This window comes from Schistocerca gregaria, chromosome 9 (assembly GCF_023897955.1).
Source record: "Schistocerca gregaria isolate iqSchGreg1 chromosome 9, iqSchGreg1.2, whole genome shotgun sequence".
Lineage (NCBI taxonomy): Eukaryota > Metazoa > Arthropoda > Insecta > Orthoptera > Acrididae > Schistocerca > Schistocerca gregaria.
Window position 1 is genome coordinate 184,466,067 of NC_064928.1, and position 26,493 is coordinate 184,492,559.

At 42.6% G+C, this 26,493-nt stretch overlaps 1 protein-coding gene across 2 annotated transcripts in view; it reads right to left on the reverse strand.

The window, feature by feature from the left end:
• The window catches only part of LOC126291769 (zinc finger protein 316-like), a 147,612-nt gene that overhangs the window by 13,217 nt on the left and 107,902 nt on the right, over positions 1 to 26,493 (reverse strand). For both annotated transcript variants that reach the window (XM_049985454.1, XM_049985453.1), the window contains one exon: positions 15,090 to 15,421. In XM_049985454.1, the coding sequence (XP_049841411.1) occupies positions 15,124 to 15,421 (298 nt within the window). In that variant the 3' untranslated portion in view covers positions 15,090 to 15,123. The remainder of the gene's footprint in view (positions 1 to 15,089; positions 15,422 to 26,493) is intronic.

Consider the following 26,493-nt stretch of genomic DNA (forward strand, 5'->3'; position numbering starts at 1 on the left):
AAAGAGGAAAGAAGTAAAAAGACTGAGTGTGATGGTAGAATGACAGCTGTGTAGTGCTGGAATGGGAACAGGGAAGGCGGCTGGATGGGTGAGGATAGTGACTGACGAAGTACCTCCTGAAGGTAGACCTTTTAAACATTAAAGCTTCAGGTTAGAAATCACACACTTTGACACAATGAGCACAGCACATTACATTAACTTTGTCAAAACAGTATTTTACTGGATGTTCAATGTGATCTCATTGGTCACCAGTCTACCCGCTTCGATACCGAGCATACTGGGAAAAAAAAAGCCAAAATACTGGTGCACACAACTGCCTGTAAAGAAGAGACTGCATTTGAAGGATGTCGTTATTCCAGTAGAAATCAATACTGATGCTCAGAAGTCCTGCCGAGTCAGTAAAGCTACTGACTAAACCCTCGAACACATGGATGCCAAATATGTCTCCTGGTTGACAATATCTCAATCTACATAGCAGTACTGTCATCACGGAAACTGCAATATCTTCTGCTCTACGTGCTTCACACACTGCCGCAGCACTGCTAGTCGGCTCGCCAAAATTACGAACACAAACCTCTCACTCACATAGAGTACTTTGTGCTCAGGTGTTAGGTGGCTGCAGTGAGATGCAGCGAGTGACAAGCGAACTGTGTGCATACCTGTTTAAGAGTTGTAGAGTCAGAAGGTCACAACTTCATAATACGACACGTATGGCCGAGGTTTTCACACAAGGTAAATTTCTGAGGCTGATATCTTGCAAATGTGCCTATTTCTCCTCAAAATATGAGGTTGAGTTGGTAATGTACCCTTGTGAGAACAGTTCTCTTAGTCTTTTTTTTTTTTTTTCAAAAGGTTTTTTTGAGTAACTACTTTTGTCAAATTTTTAGAAAGTACTTCAAAATCATCTGCAACAGATGGACAAGTTTGCCTTAATTTCATCAGATTTCCATCCTGGAATTACTGGTACTGTTTTGTGATTTTTAAGCTCCAAATTCCAAATCCCCACAATTACACTTAAAATACAGTTGAAAGGTTAACATATCTCCTCATCTAAACACAACTTCTTATTTCAAATGGCTGGCATGTTACTTCCATCAAGAACTATCTTAGCTCTCTCTCTCTCTCTCTCTCTCTCTCTCTCTCTCTCTCTCTAGCAACCTTTTTTTTTTTTTTTTTTTTTTTTTTTTTTTTTTTTTTTTTTTTTTTTTTTTGCCTGTTCAGGTACTGCCTCTCCTGACAGCTGATGCCGATCACCCTGCTCATGCACCTCTGATGTTGATGTCTAAGCTGTACCCAGAGGGCCCAAGCTTTCCAACCATGGCTCCCAGAACTCAACCCCCCCCCCCCCCATCCCTACAATTCCATCAATACCTCTTCCCTATTTTCCAAACTTCACAGAAGTTCTCCCACACCTCTCACACCAATAGTTTTGACCACGAAATGTATATCCTATGTTTCACTCCTAGTCCGAAACACCACTTCAGAATGTCAGCAAGTTTCAAAACAGAACATGTTCAGCTTTCCACTGCAATGTGGTGGATTGATCATGGTAACAGTCCCCCCCCCCCCCCCCCCATCCATCTCTTCAGCTGAGAGTACACTATATATCTGCAGTATCATTTCTTCCAGTGTAACATTGCGTGGAGGAAGTAGACAACAAGCCCTGTAGTTGCTGTGAGATGACTACGAGAGGAACATTACAAGTACAGGTGAGATATGCCAACGGCCTTCCCAAATTCTGTGGTGTACAGCAGTGTGTTCTGTGGTAAGGTGCAGGAAGCACGGGACAATAAATCTGTGCAAAAATATGTAGTTGGCAGGACGTAATAGATGTGTGTGATTTGTAAAGGTTTTTCTTGATCACACAAATTTTACAAATCACAATTAACATACATACCATAAAATATTCTGATGTAGGTATCAACATCAAAAACTATATATTTAGGTACATAGTAACTGTTGGTGATGGCCTGGATGCATAGAGTATTTATACAAATAACTGAGGCTAGCAGAGAGTGCTATAGCTAGAGTAAACGACTGACTAGTATTTTAAATCTGATAGTTAAAATGCAGTATACATAGTCATTAATTAAGATTACTTTATGTGGTAAAATAAGCATCTGACAATAAAACACGAACCGATATACGATATGTGGAATTAGATACACACTTACAATCAGCATAAAATGTGTAAATAATAATAATAATAATAATAATAATAATAATAATAATAATGGGAAGCTACTAGCCTGGTAAAATAAATAACACACAACTGTATAAAAGTCAGAAAAAAAGTTTAAAATCAGATCTATAAATTGAAGCCTTTCAGCATGACAAAACAATTAAATATCACTGTAAGTGCACAGTGATTAACAAAACGGTGACTTGCAACTGAAATCTCGATAGTCGATAACACATTCAGAGGGTAATACCAATGGCATTGCCATGTGGTATGTCAGTTCATGTTTGATTGTCAGATGCTCATTTTCTCATGTGAAGTAATCTTGATTAATGACTACATATACTGCATTTTAACTACATACTAAATTTACAATACTGGTTACTTATGTACCCTAGCTGTAGTGCCCTCTGCTGGCCTCAGTTATTTATTTAAATACTGAATGCATCCAGGCCATCACCAGCACCTAAATTCAGAGTTTTAGACATTGATACGGTGTGTGTGTGTGTGTGTGTGTGTGTGTGTGTGTGTGTCTGGTATGCATGGCTGTTAATCATGTTAACATCTTTTAGTTTTCTTATGTATCACGAAGTTCATTATACACTCCTGGAAATTGAAATAAGAACACCGTGAATTCATTGTCCCAGGAAGGGGAAACTTTATTGACACATTCCTGGGGTCAGATACATCACATGATCACACTGACAGAACCACAGGCACACAGACACAGGCAACAGAGCATGCACAATGTCGGCACTAGTATAGTGTATATCCACCTTTCGCAGCAATGCAGGCTGCTATTCTCCCATGGAGACAATCGTAGAGATGCTGGATGTAGTCCTGTGGAATGGCTTGCCATGCCATTTCCACCTGGCGCCTCAGTTGAACCAGCATTCGTGCTGGACGTGCAGACCGCGTGAGACGACGCTTCATCCAGTCCCAAACATGCTCAATGGGGGACAGATCCGGAGATCTTGCTGGCCAGGGTAGTTGACTTACACCTTCTAGAGTACGTTGGGTGGCACGGGATACATGCGGACGTGCATTGTCCTGTTGGAACAGCAAGTTCCCTTGCCAGTCTAGGAATGGTAGAACGATGGGTTCGATGACGGTTTGGATGTACCGTGCACTATTCAGTGTCCCCTCGACGATCACCAGAGGTGTACGGCCAGTGTAGGAGATCGCTCCCCACACCATGATGCCGGGTGTTGGCCCTGTGTGCCTCGGTCGTATGCAGTCCTGATTGTGGCACTCACCTGCATGGCGCCAAAGACGCATACAACCATCATTGGCACTTTGGCAGAAGCGACTCTCATCGCTGAAGACGACACGTCTCCATTCGTCCCTTCATTCACGCCTGTCACGACACCACTGGAGGCGGACTGCACGATGTTGGGGCATGAGCGGAAGACGGCCTAACGGTGTGCGGGACTGTAGCCCAGCTTCATGGAGACGGTTGCGAATGGTCCTCGCCGATACCCCAGGAGCAACAGTGTCCCTAATTTGGTGGGAAGTGGCGGTGCGGTCCCCTACGGCACTGCGTAGGATCCTACGGTCTTGGCGTGCATCCGTGCGTCGCCGCGGTCCGGTCCCAGGTCGACGGGCACGTGCACCTTCCGCCGAACACTGGCGACAACATCGACGTACTGTGGAGACCTCACGCCCCACGTGTTGAGCAATTCGGCGGTACGTCCACCCGGCCTCCCACATGCCCACTATACGCCCTTGCTCAAAGTCCGTCAACTGCACATACGGTTCACGTCCACGCTGTCGCGGCATGCTACCAGTGTTAAAGACTGCGATGGAGCTCCGTATGCCACGGCAAACTGGCTGACACTGACGGCGGCGGTGCACAAATGCTGCGCAGCTAGCGCCATTCGACGGCCAACACCGCGGTTCCTGGTGTGTCCGCTGTGCCGTGCGTGTGATCATTGCTTGTACAGCCCTCTCGCAGTGTCCGGAGCAAGTATGGTGGGTCTGACACACCGGTGTCAATGTGTTCTTTTTTCCATTTCCAGGAGTGTAGATTTTGCTTCAGTTGAAACTTCCTGGTAGATTAAAACTGTGTGCCGGACTGAGACTCAAACTACGGGACCTTTGCCTTTCGCAGGAAAGCTTCTGTAAAGTTTGGAAAGTAGGGGACGAGGTACTGGCAGAAGTAAAGCTGTGAGGACGGGGCATGAGTCGTGCTCGGGTAGCTCAGTTGGTAGACACTTGCCCACGAAAGGCAAAAGTCCCGAGTTCGAGTCTTGGTCCGGCACACAGTTTTAATCTGCCAGGAAGTTTCATATCAGTGCACACTCTGCTGCAGAGTGAAAATCTCATTTTGATTCAGTTAATTGAACTTAGTTGTTTAAACCAGTGTTTTTCTATTTGTAACACATCTGAAGATGCCAGTAGCTGAAACTGGTAATTGTTAATTGTAAAATTTATGAGATCAATATGGACTTTCCGAAATAAAGTGCCATAACATTATCATGGACTCATTTACAAACTTTATATCTTCAATCCTAACACCACAGAAGTACAGTCTGCGAGAAGATGAGTTGGCAAATTTGGTAAACCTGGAAAGGAATTTAAAATGAGGAAGTTCAGTTTCACCTTTGGCTTCTTGTGGCCAACACAGATGTCACAACGAATGAGCAGGTAGAGAGAGTTGGAGATTCCAATGATAAATTAATGGCACTGCCAAAAACCTAACAATCTGGAGGAATACAGAAGATCGAGCTCACCAGCAACTAGATACGAGGGTCGAGGCAGTCAGATTGTGTAGTACAAAATGTAATGTTGGGAACAGCGAGCTCATGATTGTGGTTGAAGGGGGGTGGGGAGGGGAGGCTGCACCAGTGGAACAGCTCTGGATAAAGTAAAGAGGTTCCGGTACCTCAGAAATATAGTGGAAAAAACAGTAAGACAGTGAACAAGAGAGGGGGATGAGCAACAGCAGTACTACTGAGGAAAGTGTCACAACTCCAGTGCAGAAAAAAAATCTCCACACGGGAGTGAGGCAACAATGTTTCTAATTAACTGTGTGCCTATCCTGCTGCATGTTTCTGAAACCTGGGAAATGAAGTAAAGAGATTTAAGAGAGATTCAGGTGTGTGAAAGGAAATTTCATAGAAGCAAAGTAGAAGACCCAGAGAGAGAATAAAAAGTGGAAAGATCAGAGAGATTATTATGATAGAATCAGAGAAGCACTAAGGGGTATGAAACAAAAGAGACAGATACAAGATAGAATATCGAGAAAGAGGCTCGAATTGAGGTACCAAAGCCATAAGAGTGGGAGGAGAATATTTGGAGAAGAGGACAGTGTTGGAAGAGGATGGTGGGAGGACAGAGGAACACAGAGAGGCTTACATGCAAAGCAGACCTGGCAAGTGCCTGCAGACTGTACCTCGCTGTGACGAATCTTTCTATCTTCCGAGCGTGCTAGCCTAGAATGGCATACAGGAGAGCTTCTGTGAAGTTTGGACTCTAGGGAAGAGATACAGTCAGGAGTTAAGACGCAGAGGCATGTTGTGAGTTGTGCTCAGGTAGTTAAGTCAATAACAGCATTGCTCATGATAGGTGATGTCCTATTTTCCAGTGTTGGCCCACCACACAGTTTTAATCTGCTGGTTTACATTCTTACGCATGTCATCAGTCACAACACAAACTCCTATTGCCAGAACAGTGCATGGTTGTAGGTCGGTTACCTGTTTTGGTACTCTGTGAGCATTAAGTGGCTGTTTTGTAAGCAAGCACCTTGCCAAATCTGAACCAGTCTCGTTTTGGTGTTCTGCCACTACTGATTTGCCGTATAGCCTGAGATTTGTGTGACGTTCATACTCTACGAGGTACGTGTTGGTATGTCTCACCAACGCCATGAGCAGGGAGTCAATGATATCTTTCATAGAGGCCACTATGACAAACTGTCTCTGCCATGGTCACTGGAGAATTTTTCACAATCAATCGAAGTCTCCCTGCACGAACTGTCATATACGAGTGGAAGTGCATGTCTTTCTCACCTCAACCAGCTTCTGTTAGTAATATGTCACAATAAAGTTTTAAAAAATCATGAATGATACTTTCCTCTAACTGTAGTTACTGCAGCTATATAAAACATTAAGAAAGTTCTTAAATGCAGCCATTTTAAATGCAACTGGTTTAATCCTACAACTATTCCACAAATAAGATAAGAATTGGAGCTTAAAAAGCATTTAACATTGTGCTGTATCTGTTATTGACACAAGAGATCTAATGAGACACACACTGAAATTTATGAATGTGCTTGATACTATCCTAATTGAGGAAGTAAAGAAGTGGACAAAACCATCAAAAAATTGCTTCTGGTGTTGCAAAGAGGATATATTTGGGGAAACAACTGAATCCTATAATCATTTAGGGACACAACAGATACAATTTATTGTTATCAGTCAATCAAAGAGTGACATTCAAAACCCTAATGCATGGGTAACACTCAGTCACAGGGAATGTAAAAAGATAGGTGACTGCAAACAGCACTAACAGCAGTGACCACTCTTATACAAGGTTAAGATTGGTCACAAAAAATGGTGACTTGCATCAACACAAAGAAATGGCTAAGCACTAACAAAAAATCAACACTTTATCCAAAATTCTTTGCATCCACTGACAATGATGATATAAATTGGTTGGATTGAGGAATGTGGTATCTATCACAAATTTGTAACTACTGACATCTGCAAACCCTCAGGTCAATCACTCTGAGGTTAGAACTGAAGAATGACAACTGAGAAGCACTGCTGAGACACAGGAAAGCACTCCTACATTCTGCTAACAATGAAAGCTACAAGAGGTGCAAGCCTGTTAAATATTCCCTGCCCCAATACCTCCTGGCTTTGTGCCATCACATTTCAGCTCAGTTTTGAAGATACAATGTTTGCATATTTCTTGCCAACTGGTTACAAGTAGGACTTCATGTCCTGGGAGAATTATATTTTGTAGTATTACTACTCTGATTGTTGCCAGCATCATAGATGTAGCAGTCAGGGCGAACAGGCTTAGATGGTGGGGTCATGTTACACGCATGGGAGAAGCAAAGTTACCCAAGAGACTCATGGGTTCAGCAGTAGAGGGTAGGAGGAGTCGGGGCAGATCAAGGAGAAGGTACCTGGATTCAGTTAAGAATGATTTTGAAGTAATAGGTTTAACATCAGAAAAGGCACGAATGTTAGCACTAAATAGGGGATCATGGAAAAATTTTATAAGGGGGCTATGCTCCAGACTGAACACTGAAAGGCATAATCAGTCTTAAATGATGATGATGATGAGTATTACTACTTCATGTTTTTGAATAGTTGTAGCACACACAGAAGGGCGAGTTATTAATTTTGTTTGTCATAAGCAATGACCAGGTTTGAAAAGGTCCTTGTGCCAATAGCGAATTACAGGGCTATTCAGAATATCTGTGCCACAGTGAGGAACAAAATTTATTACAGACAGTAAGATCTTGACCCATTTCACAAAACCACCTCTACATCCACACACTAAAAACCAACTGTGGCATTTCAGATCAAGCAGTACTTTTCACTGTACCATGTATTAGCATTTCAGTTGCCGTATTAGCTTCTAATTTCAATACACACTTAGATTTACTACAAAACTCTCACTGCTGTCAATTTCAGATTTCAGCCAGCTTTCTTTCCTGGTATAATATACTCTATTCTGCTTTTAAAAACTGTTTCAAACTCCGGAACTCGGTTCCAAATGCTCTGGAAGTTGATCACAAAGTTTTTAATTTGTTTCGGTTGTGGGGAGAAAATTTATTTGGTAATACTTTATGTTCTCATACAGCTGTTGTTTTTTGGACTGGACAGTGTGTCGCCTAATCCAATAACCTTTTAGCATTCCCTGTGCACATTCAGCTACCCAGACACCCAACGTGCAGTGCACCCCTGATCCATTTAGAGGTTCTAACACCTGCTGTGTTCTTTTAAGAAATGGCAGTCTGGCCTGTTGCAGAACCTTCACAGTCTCCAATTCAGGCCTTTCAGTTGACTCAACCATGTGTAAGAATGGGTGCTGCTGTTTGAGTGTTGTTCCAAATCACCTATCTTTTTATATTCCCTAAGACTGAGTGTTACCCACACATTAGATTTTTGAATGTCTCTACAACTGACTGACAACAAATTGTATCTTTTATGTCTCCAGATGATTCTATGATTCAACTGTTTTCACAAATGTGGCCTCTCTGAAACATTAGAAGCAGCTTTTTGATTGTTTTGCCCACTCTTTTACCTCCTAGAGGAATATCAGGCACGATCAGTATTTCAGTCTTGTGCATCATAAGATCTGTTGTGTGAACAACAGATATAGCACAAATTTAAATGCTTTTTAAGTCCTAAATTCTCCTCTTACTTGTGGAATAAATGTAGGAATCATTCAGTCAAATTTCAAACTGCTTTACTAAAAACAAAAAATTATCTATAGATCCATTTGAAGAAACTTATTCAGTGTTTGCTGCAGTAACTATGGTTAGAGGAAAGAATCATTCAATATTTTTTTAAGTCCATTGTGACTGTCCATCTGAGAAAAAACATATTACCAACAGAAGCTGGTCAGGGTGAGAAAGATCTGTGCTCCCACTCATCTGACAGTTCATGCAGCGAGATTCAGACCAATTGTGAAAAATTAACCGGTGACCATCACAGAGACAGTTCATCGTAGAGGCCTCTGTGAAAGACATCATCGATGCGCCGCTCATGGTGTCGGCGAGACTTACCGACAGAAACCTAGTAGAGCACGAGTGTTGCACAAATCTCTGACTACGTGATGAGTCGGCAGTGGCGGCGAATTGGCAGTGACGGAACACTGAAATGGGACTTGTTCAGATTTGGCAAGCTGCTTACTAATAAATTGGCCACTTAATGCTCACAAAGTACCAAAATTCATAAACAACATTCAACCGTGCACTGTTCTGACAATAGGAGCTAGTCTCACGTCACTGCTGTCAATAATAGTTGGCTGACAGACTGACATCATCCATTTGAAATTAACCCAGCAGGCCAACACTGGAACTCAAGGCATCACCTGTCGCAAGCAACCCGAGAACTCTTGACTCATGTCTGCAGCTTCCCTTCCAATAGTACCTCTTCCCTACAGTCCAAACTTCACAGACGCTTCCTGCATGTCATTCTATGCTAGCACTCTCGGGAGACAGAAAAATTCGTCACAGTGAGGGACAGTGTGACCAGGTCTGCTTGGCATGTAAGCCTCTCTCTATCCCCCTGTTCTCTGACCACCCTGTTCCAACACTCTTCTCTGCTCCAAATACTCTCCTTCCAGTCTTACGGATTTGGAACCTCAATTTGAGCCTCTTTCTCAATTTTCTATCATGTATCTGTCTCTTTACATTTCATACCACTTAAGCCTCTCTGATTCTATCATAATTATTCTATCGTCTCTCTGATGTTTCCACTTTTTATTCTGTCTGTATCTGTGTCCCCTACTCTGCTTCTGTGAAATTTCCTCTCATATGTCTGAATCAGTCCTGAGGACAACACTACATGTAGTGCACCTTTCTGAAATTCATCAGCAAGAAAGGAGTGATCCAGTGTGACTTCTAAGCCCAGAGGACTGGCATTGTTTGTTCCAATGTACCCCATAATCTGCAGCTGGTTGCAACCTATTACCCCAATAGCCTATTCAAAATGTTGAATGGTGCCTCCAAGCATACATACTGAGTTTACTGTGTTCCTTTCTATCCCTTGCAGCCATTACCCTGAGGGTTACCGATATTCACCGTACTTTCGAACTGCCGACAATTAATAGACACCTGTCCTTTTTCATTTGTGTCTCCTCGACACACAACACTGCAGATTTCCTGACATATGTAGTTAGTCTAGCTGTCTCAGTTTCAGCGGAAGATGGCACCTCAAACTCGTGGGTGTAGGGAGATGGGTATAGTATCCTAAGTTCTTCCTCATCCCTGTCCCCATCCCCACCCTATACAGTGCACCTAGAGCTATCATTGACATGCCATTCACAGTCACGTGGACAAGTAGTGATAATCTTGCACTTCCTTTAGAGAAAACAGTATCCACAGGAGAGAACAGTACTTAAAGTACATCCGGTATCTTCGGTACACAAGTCTCAATAGCCCTCCCAATACAACTGCTCACAGCAGCTCCCAATTGTTAACAGCATTCAGGTGATTTTGAGTTGCGTACAAACAGCAACTAACTCCTCGTTTGAGATAAGCACTCGCAGAGATGCTACAGAGTGGCTGGTGGAATGTTTTACAAAACAGTAAACAAACAACTTTAGTAATCTTTGACAACGTTTCTCTTGGAGAAAATCAATGGTCTACATGCTGAAGTTTGTGGAACCACAACACCAGCTACTTTCACCACCGCCACATACCGTCATGGCGACAATGGTATGAAGGTGCAAATATTCTGACAAACTGGTTACCACTACAAATAAATATTTTATTGCAGTCAAGACTGTTTTTAATCCATTTAAAAACAACTTTAGATTAAGTTTGCTGACACTCTTAATTTCTAAGTCTGTTGTGTTACAATAATTATTTAAGGAGCAAAGTGATTAAGAACTGAGGAAGTGATTTTTTACTTATAACAAGAGAATAACCCAAGATTAAATTTAATACAAAAAGGACAGATTGCTACTCTCACACGAGCAAGCACATTACTTCCATCTCCGGCTACTCTGGCCAGAACACAATTGTGTCGCATCAAATGGACACGACAACCTCGAGTAGCACAGGGAAGAGGGCGGGGGTGGGGGATGGATAGCAGGGTAGGGGTGGCAGGAGAGGGGTCACTGCTGCCTGCCAGAGCGTGTAGGGAGTAGGGAGGAGACAGTGGCAGGACAGGGCTGCCAGGCACAGTGTCTGCAGTCTGTGGGGGAGGAAGGGGGAAAGGAGAGGAGCAGAGTATACCTGTAGGTGTGTTGACAGTGAGAAAGTCACAATGAGGGTGAGGCTATGTGAACTGGGAGGAGGTGATAGCACAGAGGGGACAGAAACTGTCACGTGGTGTTGTCACTATTGAACATTACTTATTCCAATGTCCTTCAGACTCATACACGTAACTACTTTTATCCTAAAGTGCGCGTCATTTACAACGGCGGCTGAGTTTAGGTTCGTTCCGCGCATCTGACATCACAAAACACAGTCAGCCTATGAACAGAGAACGACATTGCCAGAGCTCGACTGCAGTGCAGAGGACGGACGAGTGTCTTCAGTTTTAGAAACATTCAGTCATAAATAAAGTAATTGAACAAAAGCAATGTCTTGATAGCAGACTTTCTATAAAAGAAAGTTCGGAAAAAGCATTCTTTATACCAATTGCTTCATATTTTATTAATTAATTAAACCAAACAAGCAATAAGCCTCCTAATTCAGGCGATAGCAGGGAAATTCATTCTCATTAACCGTTTTTTTCGCAATAAAGAACAGCTGTAATTGGTAATTGTTTATTTCCTACTGTACTTCGACAAAATGTGAGTAATTCATAGTCATACCAACAGTGTTTGTCGGTATTTTGCGTAATTTTTTAAACTCCTTCAGGAATGCATTAGTATAATGGTTAAGGTGTTTGGCTGCTAAGCAAAAGAATCCGAGTTCAAACCTTGTTTGGTGCCTATTATTTTCTTTATTTAAAAAACCATATCGAAGTGCCTTACTTCATGCATTTTATTCGTTTGAATGTAATTTTTTGAAATTTCTAGTGGCAACTAAAATCGACCATACAGAAAATATACGCTGTGACTTTTACCTCTGCAAACTCTTCAAAATTTCGTGCAATGGTTTACTACATTTAATGCTGCACAATAACTGCATTGAACATCGAAACAAAATTAAGTCATTTATGGGGGGAAGGTATCAGTCAAGAAGATGTGTAAAAATCAAATTTTTGGGGCAAATAGTTTTTGTGAAATCGAATGATAAGTGTGTCAAAGCAGTCGGAACACCATGTGTCTGCACAGGCGAGCAGTGATGGGGGAACACGTCTCTGTAGCAGTGAAAGGGTTAATGTGGCCATGGTGGCTTTACTTCATAAAGTGTGCGCTACTCCCTGAACGTAAGTTTGCAAACTATACTATACTATAGCGCTGCTTCTCTTAGCGCCTACAACTGGCAATGCAGGAATCTCCTATGTCTGGGCGGGCACGCACGAGCTGCCAAGATAAAAGAATTGAAATATAACACACAACTACTTCCCCTTTGGGAAAAGGGAAGGTATACAAACAAATCCACCGTGCAGCCATGGACACCCTTATAGCACCCTCCTGTGCCAACCTTTTTATGGGGCATCTAGAGGAGACCTTCCTATCCTCCCAAAACACCAAACCCCAAGTTCATTAACGATATCATCTTAATCTGAACTAGGGGCCAAAACACCCTATCTTCATTCCTTCATAACCTAAACACCTTTTCTCCCATCCACTTCAGATGATCCTACTAAACCCAGTATGCCACCTTTCAGGATGTTGACTTCTTCCTGTCTGGTTGCTCCATCAACACCTCTGCCCACATTAAACCCACCAACAGTACCCAAGTTTTGATAGCTGTCATCCCTTCCACAACAAAAAATCCCGACCACACAGATTGGCCACCCAGATATGGTTTATCTGCTGTCCACAAATAGATTCCCCATGCCATTTCCTCACACAGCCCCTATCCTCACACCACACCAAAAAGACAGCTACAAAAGAGTGTCCTCTTGGTCAATTAATACCACCCTGGATTGGAAATACTTAAACACATCCTTCGTCAGGATGATGGACATCGAATCTAAGATCCTTCCCACCCCTCCTAAAGTAGCATTTCATCGACCAGCCAACCTCTGTGAGATCTCAGTCCATTCCTATGCCCCTCCCAAAACCAATCCCTTGCTACGTCGATCATACACTGAGGAGCCAAAGAAACTGGTACACTTGCCTAATATTGTGTAGGGCCCCCACGAGAATGCAGAAGTACCAAAACACAATGAGACATGGACTCGACGAATGTCTGAAGTTGTGCTGGAGGGAACTGATAGCATGAATGGAGCTTGGCTGTCCATAAATCCGTAACAGTGATCAGCACCAAATCTCTTCTGAACAGCATGTTGCAAGTCATCCCATATATGCTCAATAATGGTCATATCTGAGAAGTTTGATGGCAGTGGAAGTGTTTCAACTCTGAAGTGTGTTCCTGGAGCCACTCTGTAGCAATTCTGGGCATGTCTGGTGTCGCACTGTCCTGCTAGAACTGCCCAAGTTCGTTGGAACGTACAATGAACATGAATGGGTGCATGCGATCAGACAGGATGTTTATGTATGTGTCACCTGTCAGAGTCATATCTAGACAGAGCAGGGATTGCATGTCACTACAACTGCACACACCCCACACAATAGAGCCTCTACCATATTGAACAGTCCCCTGCTGACATGCAAAATGAGGTTGTCTACACACCCGTACACACCTATCTGCTCGATACAATTTGAAACAAGACTCGTCTTACCAGGCAGCATGTTTCCAGCCATCAACTGTCCAATATCAGTGTTCACAGGCCCAGATGACACGTAAGGCTTTGTGTTGTGCAGTCATCAAGTGTACACGAGTGGGCTTTCACCTCCGAAAGCCCATATCAATGATGTTTCATTGACCGGTTCACATGCTGACACTTGCTGATGGCTCAGCATTGAAATCTGGTTTAAAGGTGACCGCAAAAGCTTAAGAGCAGGTGTCACTCTAGGCGTCTGGTAGCAGTACTGATTTCAGCAATAGAAGTTCATACCAATCTACTTACCTGAGGAGACAGACGACTTAAAGCTGAACAAATTGCTGAAAAAGTTGAGCGAGTGTCATCACGATTCATTCCGTTGTTCAAAACAAGCCAAACTACCATAAGATTTGTGCTGGCTTCTTAGAAAACGTATTGTTCATCACAACAGAGACTTTGAATTTGCTCAAAGTTCAAAAACTGTTCTGATAACAAAAGTGACATATTTTTGGACAAGATTTTAACCAGCAATGAAACTCTGATAAATCAATCTGATACAAAACCGACGTGTCAAATCATCAATGGGAACACTCCAAATCATAAACCTGTAAGAAATTCAAAATACAACCATTGGTTGGTAAGGTCATGTCAGCCATCTAATTTAGAGCCCCACCAGCTGATTTGGTGTTATTTTTGGAGGAGTAACACACTGTCAACAGCATATACTAATTTTGTACTACTGAAAACAAAATTAGGCTCACAGTAAACACGAAATGGAAATGTCTAGGATAGCAGACAAAAGGTGTGGCACTTCTTCGAGAAAACATCGACCTCCGACGACGTAGCTGACTCTGGAAACTATTGGCAAAGTGGCTCGTACCTGTCAGAGACTTCACCTTACCCCTTTCAGACTTGTGTGTGTTCATTCTCATAAAAGAAGCTTTGTACGACATCAGATTCGGTAATGAAGAAAACAATACAAAAATGGCCTCAAGCTCGAGGCAAGGAATTCTTCAGTGAGGGGATAGGGAGTCTCTTAATAAGATGGAACGAGAGCTTACAAATTGCTGAAGATTACTTGACTACACGAGTGTGCGTTTGGGAGCCTGTAAGAATGTGAGTACAATTGCTGGAAAAAGAGCTACTGCTCAAAAGCTAGTCTGAATGTTGTTTTCTGATGCACGTTACTGTGCTCCACATATCAGCTACACACGTGTGGTTACCTTTCTCATATTTTATGTATTGCTCCAGCTAGCAATTTCTATTGCTGTTACAACAAACAATTGTATAAATTTAATATATCAATTTGTTGTCAAGCTATTTATCTGTTCAATCACTAAATGACCCTCATAATTTCTGGCTGTAGGTGCACAATGAATATTCTGTACCTACTGAAAATGACAAACCACAACTGGAGAAACAAGTGAGCCCATACATACCTACACGAGACTGCTCGCCCATCAGCCGGATAGCCTAACAGACGACACCTCCGTTCCGCCCAGTGCCAGGGTGTCCCGCGTCGACCCCCTCTGCCAGGAGGTGGTGGTGCGGGGGCGGGGACAGCGGCGGCAGAGGTGGCAGCAGGAGTGCACCGGGGATGAAGTGAGATGGCAGAGCCGGCACTGGCGGCCGGTGGCGGTGGGCCGCCTTCAGGTGGCGCGCCAGGTTGCTGCCGTTGGCGAAGGTGCGCCCGCACTCCATGCAGGGGAAAGGTCTGTCGTCACCGTGGTGCGTGCGCGCATGCTTCGCACGGTTCGCACGGTCACTGAAGCTGTCGTGACAAAATTTATGTGTAATTGTCTGCAGCAATATAACACTAAAAATTTGGCACTAAACAAATTGTGTTTCAGCGACTTTAAAGTGTAATGTGTTCAGGAGTCTGATACAGAACTCATTATTAGTTGTCACAATAAAGTCTTTTAGTCATTTTTGTAACCTAGTTTCCAGTTATAACATTGTAGATTCCTTGTTGACATAATACTTGTGGAAATAATGCTTGTGTGTGTGTGTGTGTGTGTGTGTGTGTGTGTGTGTGTGTGTGTGTGTGTGTGTGTGTGTCACCAACAGAGTAATAAATTTTAATGTTTCTTTCAATCACATCATGAAACTGTTATGTTCTAAAAGGTTACCTGATTTTATATAATTTATTTCTGTAAATTCAAATGATTGTAATAAGTATATACAAACTTAAAACCTAAATGAGTGTTAAATATTACTCAGTGTGTATCTTTATGCTTTATTATATCTGCATTTCAAAAATATCTTTGGCCATCTCTCGTGTTGAGTGTTTGTAACAGTTCAGATGTAGAGTTGATGAGAGAATGTGTGTAATCTAAAGCTCTACGTCAAGAAAATTAACACTTTATATCCGCACAAAATAAATGGTATAAATGATGAAATTTCTATCAACTGAAGTGTGTGGGAATGAAAAACCATGAATTCCGATTACAGAATGCAGAAAGTATGAAAAACTTGGTACCAGAATGGAAACTGCAATCCAGTTAGGCAACATCAAACAGGAGATAAGTAACAAACTATTATGCTGCCTTTTGTTTACCCTTCTGATCCACTGTTGGACTAGGTCTGACATTACAATTTTCCACTATGGCTCCAGTATCAGATGACATCCAAAATGTTTTTGTTATTGCAATTTCCATCCACTGCATTGTTGGAATTTGGTAGTTGCCTGGCAGCACTTAGAATGAAGATCTGACAACTCAAAGTGTGCTGCATTCACATGTTTCTATTACAATAATAACAAGCAAAAATGTGTAGGTGGTGATAATATTGCCAGGTGGTTTCTCGGAGACACTGAGGATTTTGTGATGCGAAAGAAACTTCTGCCATCTGCAGTAATATGAGTTCTAGTGAACTGTAATCTACTGATGGCATGGAAAGTGATGAAGAGACACAATCTGCAGCAAATACCTGGAAAGTTTATCATGATGGCAGTAGTGATCTCATTAAGTTTCTTTTTTCTGTCATGCAAGAGGATTTTACCATTTCTCACTGTGTTCAACCAAGCTCCAAACTTGAATATTTCCAACTCTTCTTCACTGACAATTGTATTAGTGAAACAATGGAAACTCCAGGTTGGTATATTAACAATGTAAGGAAAAGACAGACTGCTACTTACCATAAAGTTGACATGTTAAGTTGCAGAGAGGGACAACTAAAAGCACTTACACATTAGCTTTTGGCCATAGCCTTCGTTAGAAAAGGACAAACAAACAAACAAACAAACAAACCACACACACACACACACACACACAAAGCAAAAACACGTCACGCACACATGACTGCCGTCTCCGGCAGCAGACCAGAATATTGGTGTGCTGTGAAGGCTGTAGCTGAAAGCTAATGAGTAAGTGCTTTTAGTTGTCCCTCTCTGCAAGTTAACATGTCAAAAAATGGTTCAAATGGCTCTGAGCACTATGGGACTTAACATCTGAGGTCATCAGTCCCCTAGAATTTAGGACTGCTTAAACCTAATTAACCTAAGGACATCACACACATACATGCCCGAGGCAGGATTCGAACCTGCGGCTGATGCGGTCGCGCAGTTCCGGACTGAAGCACCTAGAACTGCTCGGCCACATCGGCCGGCTAACATGTCAACTTTATGCTAAGTAGCAATCTGTATTGTTCATACATTGGTAATCTTATTAGTGAAATTGTGGATCCTATAAATATGTGTGCTAAAGAAAAGATACAGAAAGTCGCTCCACTTACAAAACACTCAATGTGGCACTTGCGGAGGGATGTTGGATGTTTCATTGGAAGAACTGAAGGATTTTCTTGGTGTGATATTGAATGAGACCTTGAATTTAAGACAAAATTAGTTGACTATTTTACAGAAATCTGGCTAGAACGAGCAACATTTTTTCAAGAATGTTTCTTTCTCATCTCATCTCCCCCCTCCCCAACCACCACAATATTTCCGGACGCTGCTTTTAGATTCACCTATCACATCTTAGGAGTGTCAACTTATGAGAGGGAACAAGGGGAAGAATTTTGAGTATACTGAATTAAATGCAAAGTATTTTGTGTACCAAAGAGAAATGTGGCAATAGATCAGAGCACAGTAGGATTCAAAGGAAGACAAATTCAAGTGCTACGATCCAAAGAAGCCTACGAAGTGGGGTTTACAAGTACTCTGTATGTTATGTTTTTTATGACATACCGTATTACGGAAAGACAACTACAGAAGGTCTAGTTCATCCTGATTTTTCCTTTTGTAACCCAAATAGAGTTCATTTGACACAGCAGCTGCTAGCTTGCGCAGGTGGCTCAAGCTATCACATCTTTATTTTGACAGGTTCTTCATGAGCCCTCAAATTGTTCAGGAATTGCACAAAATGAAATATCATCTAACAGGTACAGTTATGCCTTCTATTACGGTTTTCCAATCAATACGGAACTTGCTGCACATGAGTTATGTGCCCATCAAAATTGAGATGAAAATTGTGCGTCTTTAATTGCATGACAAGAGGTTGGTGAGTTTGTTGAGTACATTCTTTGCTCCTCAAACTGTACTGACTGCTGGTTATAGGAAGAAAGAGACTGTGCAGTCCAGAATCCCACTGTTGTTTTGGAATACACTAAGTTTATGGGAAGAGTGGACTGGGCTGATCAGTAGAGCGGGTGCTGCAGTTATACAGAGTGGTCATACAAGTGGTGAAAAATTATTCTTCTGGCTGGTTGAAGTTGCTGTAGTGAATTGTTATATTGTTGTTGTTGTTGTTGTCTTCAGTCCTGAGACTGGTTTGATGCAGTTCTCCATGCTACTCTATCCTGTGCAAGCTTCTTCATCTCTCACTACTTACTGCAACCTACCTCCTTCTGAATCTGCTTAGTGTATTCATCTCTTGGTCTCCCTCTACAATTTTTACCCACCACACTGGCCTCTAGTACTAAATTGGTGAACCCTTGATGCCTCAGAACATGTCTTAACAACCGATGCCTTCTTCTAGTCAAGTTGCGCCACAACCTTCTCTTCTCCCCAATTCTGTTCGATACTTTCGCATTAGTGATGTGATCTACCCATCTAATCTTCAGCATTCTTCTGTAACACCACATTTCGAAAGCTTCTATTCTCTTCTTGTCCAAACTAGTTATTGCCCATGTTTCACTTCCATACATGGCTACACTCCATACAAATACTTTCAGAAACGACTTCCTGACACTTAAGTCTAAACTCGATGTTAACAAATTTCTCTCCTTCAGAAACGCTTTCCTTGCCATTGCCAATCTACATTTTATATCCTTTCTACTTCAACCATCATCAGTTATTTTGCTCCCCAAATAGCAAAACTACTTTACTACGAGGGTTGTTTTTTAAGGAAGGGCCGTTTTTATTTTTTTTAAAAGATACAAATACTTTTGTAAAAAACTTATATTTTCTGATCCTACACATTTTTACCTATTTTTCTACATAAGTCTTGTTTATTTAAGCACTTGTCATACCGTACAACTAAGTTTTTAATTCCCCCTTCAAAGAATTCGGCCGCCTGCTCCAACAGCCAAGAGTTCACGGCCGCTTTCACTTCATCGTCATCATTGAAGCGCTGGCCGCCAAGATGGTGTTTCAGGTACAGGAAAAGGTGAAAATCGCTAGAAGCAAGGGCGGGGCCGTATGGTGCATGGTCCAAAACTTCCCAGCCAAACGAATCAATCAAATCCCGAGTCTTTTGAGAGGTGTGAGGCCTAGCGTTATCGTGCATGAGCAAAACTCCTTTTGTCAGCATGCCGCACCTTTTGTTTTGAATTGCTCTGCGGAGCTTCTTTAGAGTTGCACAGTAGGCATCCGAGTCGATTGACATTCCTTGTGGCATAAAGTCCACTAGCAAAACACCGCGCCGGTCCCAGAACACAGTTGCCATAATCTTGATCTTTGACAGCGTCTGTTTCGTTTTGACCTTGACGGGTGAGGTTGTGTGACGAAATTCCATCGATTGTCGCTTGCTTTCGGGAGTGATACGGGATACCCATGTTTCATCTCCAGTGACAATTTGACTCAACATGTCATCCCCTTTTTCCTCGTAACGAGTCAAAAAGTCCAATGAAGCAGCAAATCTCTTCCCTTTGTGGTCCTCTGTGAGGAGTCTGGGTACCCACAGAGTACACAGTTTCTTAAAGATTAGGTTTTCAGACACAATTTTGTATAAAACCGATCTTGAAACTAGTGGAAGTTCCAAACAAAGAGTGGAAATTGTGAATCTTCTGTCCTCACGAATCTTTGTTTTGACTGCAGCCACCAAATCATCAGTGATCACAGAGCGTTCTTCGTCATGGACGTTTTGACACCCATTTTTAAACTCTCTAACCCATTGACGCACTTTACCTTCACTCATTGCTTTGAAGCCATAAACTTCTGTTAACTGATGATGAATTTCTGCAGCTGATACGCTTCTCGCAGTCAAAAAACGTATCACTGACCGTATCTCACACGCGGTGGGTGATTCAATAATCGTAAACATTATAAAGTAGCACAGCGATGCGAACACGTCAGCTACAGAGCTGCAACTTGCATCAGTGTGAACAAGAAGGATGCCGGCAAGTGGTGCGGTGGCTTCTTGCGGCGTCCGCGCGAACTACGGGACGATACGCGCGAACGGCCCTTAGTTAAAAAACAACCCTCCTAATCTAATTCCCTCAGCATCACCCGACTTAATTCGACTACATTCCATTATCCTCGTTTTGCTTTTGTTGATGTTCATCTTATATCCTCCTTTCAAGACACTGTCCATTCCGTTCAACTGCTCTTCCAAGTCCTTTGCCGTCTGACAGAATTACAATGTCATCGGTGAACCTCAAAGTTTTTATTTCTTCTCGGTGGATTTTAATACCTACCCCCAAATTTTTCCTTCACTGCTTGCTCAATACACAGATTGAATAACATCGGGGAGAGGCTACAACCCTGTCTCGCTCCCTTCCCAACCACTGCTTTCCTTTCGTACCCCTCGACTCTTATAACCGCCATCTGGTTTCTGTACAAATTGAAAACAGCCTTTCGCTCCCTGTATTTTACCCCTGCCACCTTCAGAATTTGAAAAAGAGTATTCCAGTCAACATCGTCAAAAGCTTTATCTAAGTCTACAAATGCTAGAAACGTAGATATGCCTTTCCTTAATCTTTCTTCTAATATAAGTCGTAAGGTCAGTATTGCCTCGCGTGTTCCAATATTTCTACGGAATCCAAACTGATCTTCCCCAAGGTTGGGTTCTACTAGTTTCTCCATTCGTCTGTTAAGAATTCGCGTCAGTATTTTGCAGCCAGGACTTATTAAACTGATAGTTTAGTAATTTTCACATCTGTAAGCACCTGCTTTCTTTGGGATTGGAATTACTATATTCTTATTGAAGTCTGAGGGTATTTCGCCTGTATCATACATCTTGCTCACCAGATGGTAGAGTTTTGTCATGACTGGCTCTCCCAAGGCCGGCAGTAGTTCTAATGGAATGTTGTCTTTCCGCGGGGCCTTGTTTCGACTCAGGTCTTTCAGTGCTCTGTCAAACTCTTCACACAGTATTGTATCTCCCATTTCATCTTCATATACATTCTCTTCCATTTCCAGAATATTGTCCTCAAGTACGTCACCCTTATATAGACCCTCTATATACTCCTTCCACCTTTCTGCTTTCCCTTCTTTGCTTAGAACTGGGTTGCCATCTGAGCTCTTGATATTCATACAAGTGACTCTCTTTTCTCCAAAGGCCTCTTTAATTTTCCTGTAGGCAGTATCTATCTTACCCCTAGTGAGATAAGCCTCTACATCCTTACATTTGTCCTCTAGCGATCCCTGCTTAGCCATTTTGCACTTCCTGTCGATCTCATTTTTGAGACGTTTGTATTCCTTTTTGCCTGCTCCATTTTCTGCATTTTTATATTTTCTCCTTTCATCAGTTAAATTCATTATATCTTCTGTTACCCAAGGATTTATACTAGCCCTTGTCTTTTTACCTACTTGATCATCTGCTGCCTTCACTACTTCATCCCTCAGAGCTACCCATTCTTCTTCTACAGTATTTCTTTCCCCCATGTGTGACCATTGTTCCCTTATGCTCTCCCTGAAACTCTGTACAACATCTGGTTTAATCAGTTTGTCCAGATCCCATCTCCTGGATTATTGAGTGTGTCTCAAATTTAGTCTGAACACATAGGGACTACATTTTGTTAATTCCAAAGATACATTAGTTTTCATAGAAAACTCAGTCCTCGAGTGTGTACATGTACAAGAGTATCACCCACTATGAAACATGTCCTGAATGTTTAGCAGTTGCAATGATGACACGCAACAACGGTATGCTTTATCCCACAACCACTGTTTCATTGGTACTGCACGGTGTACTGTCATATAATGTATTCCAGCAAGGTGTCCTCAACTTCAGCACCAGCACTGTGAGGAATCTTCATAGTCTCTCCTCCTACATCCTCTTCTTCAGCACTTTATTGCACAATTTTGATTATCTTTTCATCTGTTAAAACACTGTTCTGGCTCACAGTCTTACCTCATTCAGCCACTTAGCAACAGCTTCTTCATCAATTTGTCCTCCTCCTGGAAACTTGCGGAATACGTCAATGCACGATGTGCCAGCAGCTTATGATTCAGAACTGAGTGGCTCTTTACTGTCATCCAGAATGGGGTGCCAACTCTGCATGCACGGATGGCCACACTTTTCCCCAGCTCTTTGCTATAGTAGCATTCTTCAACTTATCCCATGCTGCTGCTCTTTGGAAAACATCACGTAAGTTGTCTGTTTTCCATTACCTTCAACATAGTCTCGGTAGTGTCCTTTACACATTCGTTCAGCAATGAGACAGGAATAGGTCGATAATAATGCCTGATCGATTCCAAAATCCCATGGTCTGTGGGCAGAATCAGGTTTGTCACACTGGTGTGTGTGTGTGTGTGTGTGTGTGTGTGTGTGTGTGTGTGTGTGTGTGTGTGGAGAGGGGGGGGGGGGGAGGAGAAGAGGTTCTTGTATACCATTGGACTCTAGAGTCACATCAAAAGGATGACTGGGAGCACTGTCAGTTATAAAGATAACTTCCTGTGAACACTTTTTCTTCTTCAGCTCTTTTTACATACCTGGTACAAACAATTTGTGGAACTGCTCCGAGAATATCTCTCTGTCCATCCGTGCTTTCTTCTCAACTCGATATTGCACTGGTAGTGTATTTCTGTTGCTGCATTGAAAACAATGTGACTGTTGGAATTTCCCAATCACAAGCTTCCTTCTTGTCCTTGCCAGCTAATGTTTTTGAAGGAAGCATCTTGTAGAAGAGACCAGTTTCATCAGCATTGTACAAAGCATCAGCAGTTAACACTTCTTTCCCTATTATCTTCTGTATCTCGTTTACAAACTCTTCTTCATTATCTGAGCAATTTCCCCTGGTAGCCGTCAGCAGCCAAAAGTTGTTTGTTAAATGCAACTGTTTGCCACTGAAAAGAATTCCTTTACTGTGTTGTTGTTGTTGTTGGAGCCATATAGAAACAGCTGTATCCAGTTCCTCTTTCTCACTTTTTCTCATAACCTTCCATTTCTCACAACTCATTCACCATTTGGGTTGCATACTGTCAAATGACAGCTTCTTTCTTTTTGATGTCAGAAACAGTTGCCCGTCCAACATTATACTCAGCAGCAATAGTTTTCTGCGAAGAACATCAGTTCGACTTGATTAAATTTTGAGTTTCCACTCGAGGTCTAGCATAACTTGTTTCCTTTTAAAAGATGTGATACCAAACTGTAAAGAAAGTCATAATTTCCAATACATGTGCAGTGGTTAACACTGTTATTAACTAACAATGAAGTTATGCTCGATGATTCAATGTTGTGCGCATCATTTCTGCTCAAGTGACTAGAGACTGGTTGTGGGCCGGCGTACTGACAGACCAGACTACTGAGAGCTACCTTAGCAAGGGCCAAGTGTATTTATCCGGTATCCAGCAGGTTGGTGCCATACAGGAGGTGCAATAGTTTGGCAAGCCGACTTCTTGTCAGACAGTCTTCCATTGGGTACTGCCTTCATATCCCTATAACCTCCTCAACAATGCTGGCAAGCCTAGCCGACTTTCTGCAAGTGCTGACTGGGCACAATAGTGACTGAAGTGCGTCGCTGGGGCACAGTCTGGCATCCACAGTCCCACTGAGATCTTCACATAGACCGCTGCAGTCCTCTGACTGTCTCCGAGGCTGCATCCCGGCCCTCGCTTAATTGAAAACTGCCATCTTTTATTTATCAGCTAATTGTGAGCTGCATCTGTATGGCCTCTTTAGCTCACAATCCCAGAAGGTGTCAGGCTGTCGCAACAACTTGGTGCCGACATAATTTGTGACATGTGTATTACAGGAGCAGTATGTTGCTACAGCGACTGTTCATTGTCCGTGTGGTGTTTATGCTCCGTACATCTCTCCTGTGCCGTCTGGACAGTCTGGCCTACACACTGTAATATTTCTGGACTTACAGCCATCATATTCAGCTACAAATGGTTCAAATAGCTCTGAGTACTATGGGACTTAACTGTTGAGGCCATCAGTCCCCTATAACTTAAAACTACTTAAACCTAACTAACCAAAGGACATCACACACATATCCATGCCCAAGGCAGGATTCGAACCTGTGACCGTAGCAGTCGCGCAGTTCCAGACTGTAGCGCCTAGAACCGCTCGGCCACCCCAGCCAGCTATTCAGCTACAAAAAGCTCTCCTTCGAGCAGTTGAGAAGCCAGCAGTGGGAAGATGACGTAATGTGGCGTGAGGTAGCAATGAAGGGTGTCTGTTCAATATGGGTATCCTGAGAATGACCGCCTACATTGTGGTCGTCCTCTGCAATCAGCTGCTTTGTTCGGAAGTAATGTGCCAAAATGATAAACTTGTGTTATTAATATTAGAAGAACTAAACAGTGAATTTACTTGTCTTTCACACAAAAGCATCTCTCAATAACTGGCTATCATTCCTTTATTTCAAAAGTGTTAACTACCAACAGAATAATAAATAACTGGTAAACAAAAAGGCAGACCAAAGCACTCTGGAGTTCTTTGGGCCCCACCCAACTTGAATGGTGGGTGAAATGGTTCAGCAGTAAGATCAGCATCGGTTCAGCAGTTTTGGAGGACAGACCTGTCTGCCATGCTCGATATCAGTTAAAACTTAATTATCACTCTCTGCTTTGTAAATGTGATAGCTTGATTGGGAGTCTCAGAGGACCGACATGTTGCCAGCAGCCATCAGTATTGCCTTATACCTTAATTAGCAACATATGGATTGTTGGAGATGTGACTGAGAACTAGTTTTATAGCAATTACATAAAACTGCATTTCATTATTTTGTTTATTCTCTGTGAAAGTGTGAAGAACGGAAATTATTTACGGCTCATAAAGTGGACTATAATTGCACAGTTTCTTGTATTCTGCTAACAAAGAGTGAATAGCATGCTGTTTAAACAAACCAATTCAAAATTAAATTATTTTTACAATACCAGTTCCTTGCTAAGAGTTTAGATAATGGACTCATGATCTACATGCTGTTTTCTGTGCAGGGGACAGCAACTACAGAAGACTGCAGGTTGGTGAACATTTTTCAGAACTTAGGCATTCCACTTAGGGCTGTGGAAGCAACTATGCACTGCAAGTGTACTGCAATCATAGTACAAATGAGATCAGTGAAACGTTTTCTGTGGTAACACAGAGCAGGTATGAAGAGTGAAAATTTTTGAGGGAAGAAATTTACTGACGTAAATCCCCCCCCCCCCCATCTCTCTCTCTCTCTCTCTCTCTCTCTCTCTCTCTCTCTTCCCCCCCCATCTCCCTCTCCCACTCCCTCTATCTCTGTCACCCCTACTTGCTGTAACGCATGCTGGCAGGGGACACTGTAAACTCCCAGTTGCTGGATTCATATCACTGACTAGCACTGACGAGACTTTCATCTCTGCCAGAGGGTGGGCTGTGCACTCAACACTACATTTCCAGAGTATTCATCAGATTTGTGGCAATGTAGCAGGTTGTAGCCTCGGCTTTGTGTCTTATGCCACATCATACCTGTCAGTTGCCATAACTGTTTGTAAGGAAGACGATCTGCGGGTGCCGTAATTCAGCTCCTATTCTATCTCGGGCCAGAGACTTCGCATGCTCTGTGCTCAGGCGTGCTTAGGACATCTCCTCGTTTGTTTTGTTTTGCTTTAAGTTGCAAAAAACATTAGAGAAGACAGCTAAAAACAGGGACCTGGAGAGGGGGCTAAAAAAGATTCATATAGAAGTGGAGGTCCAAAACTAAAAATTAAATGGCCTTCGCCATATTGCTTTGGTGGATAAAAAGTAAAACGAGGTTGACGGCCCGCACGTCATTTGCAAACCCAAGCGGAGCATAAACGGTTAAGAAATGGACAGTCTGTCAGGAAGTGGCGCAATGTGTACAAAGCACCACTTAACGAATGACGATGGCCAAAAAAGGCAGTGCCCAATATGCAGCAACACGGGCACCAATGATGAAGGCACACCTAACCCATGGTCAGTCCAAGAACTGTCAATATACACAAAGGTACAATTGCGAAGTTCCATGCGAAGTCCGTGAAACTGGAGGCGATAGAGTGAGGGTCGAGTAGCGTCCTTGGGCCAAGGTTAACATGGGTCGCTTAATGAAACCAAGGCAGTGAAGGGTTCACACCCACTGGGAAAGATGCCAGTAGTGTGAAGTTAAGTCACCATAGCAAATGTCGAAAGCAGACTCCAGGAGGTAACAGAGAAGAGAGATGCGCACCATACTGGGGAGCAAGGAAATCATCGAAGAAGGAGACATAGGATGGATGGCCATGCATGGCAGACAAATGGCATGTATACCTGC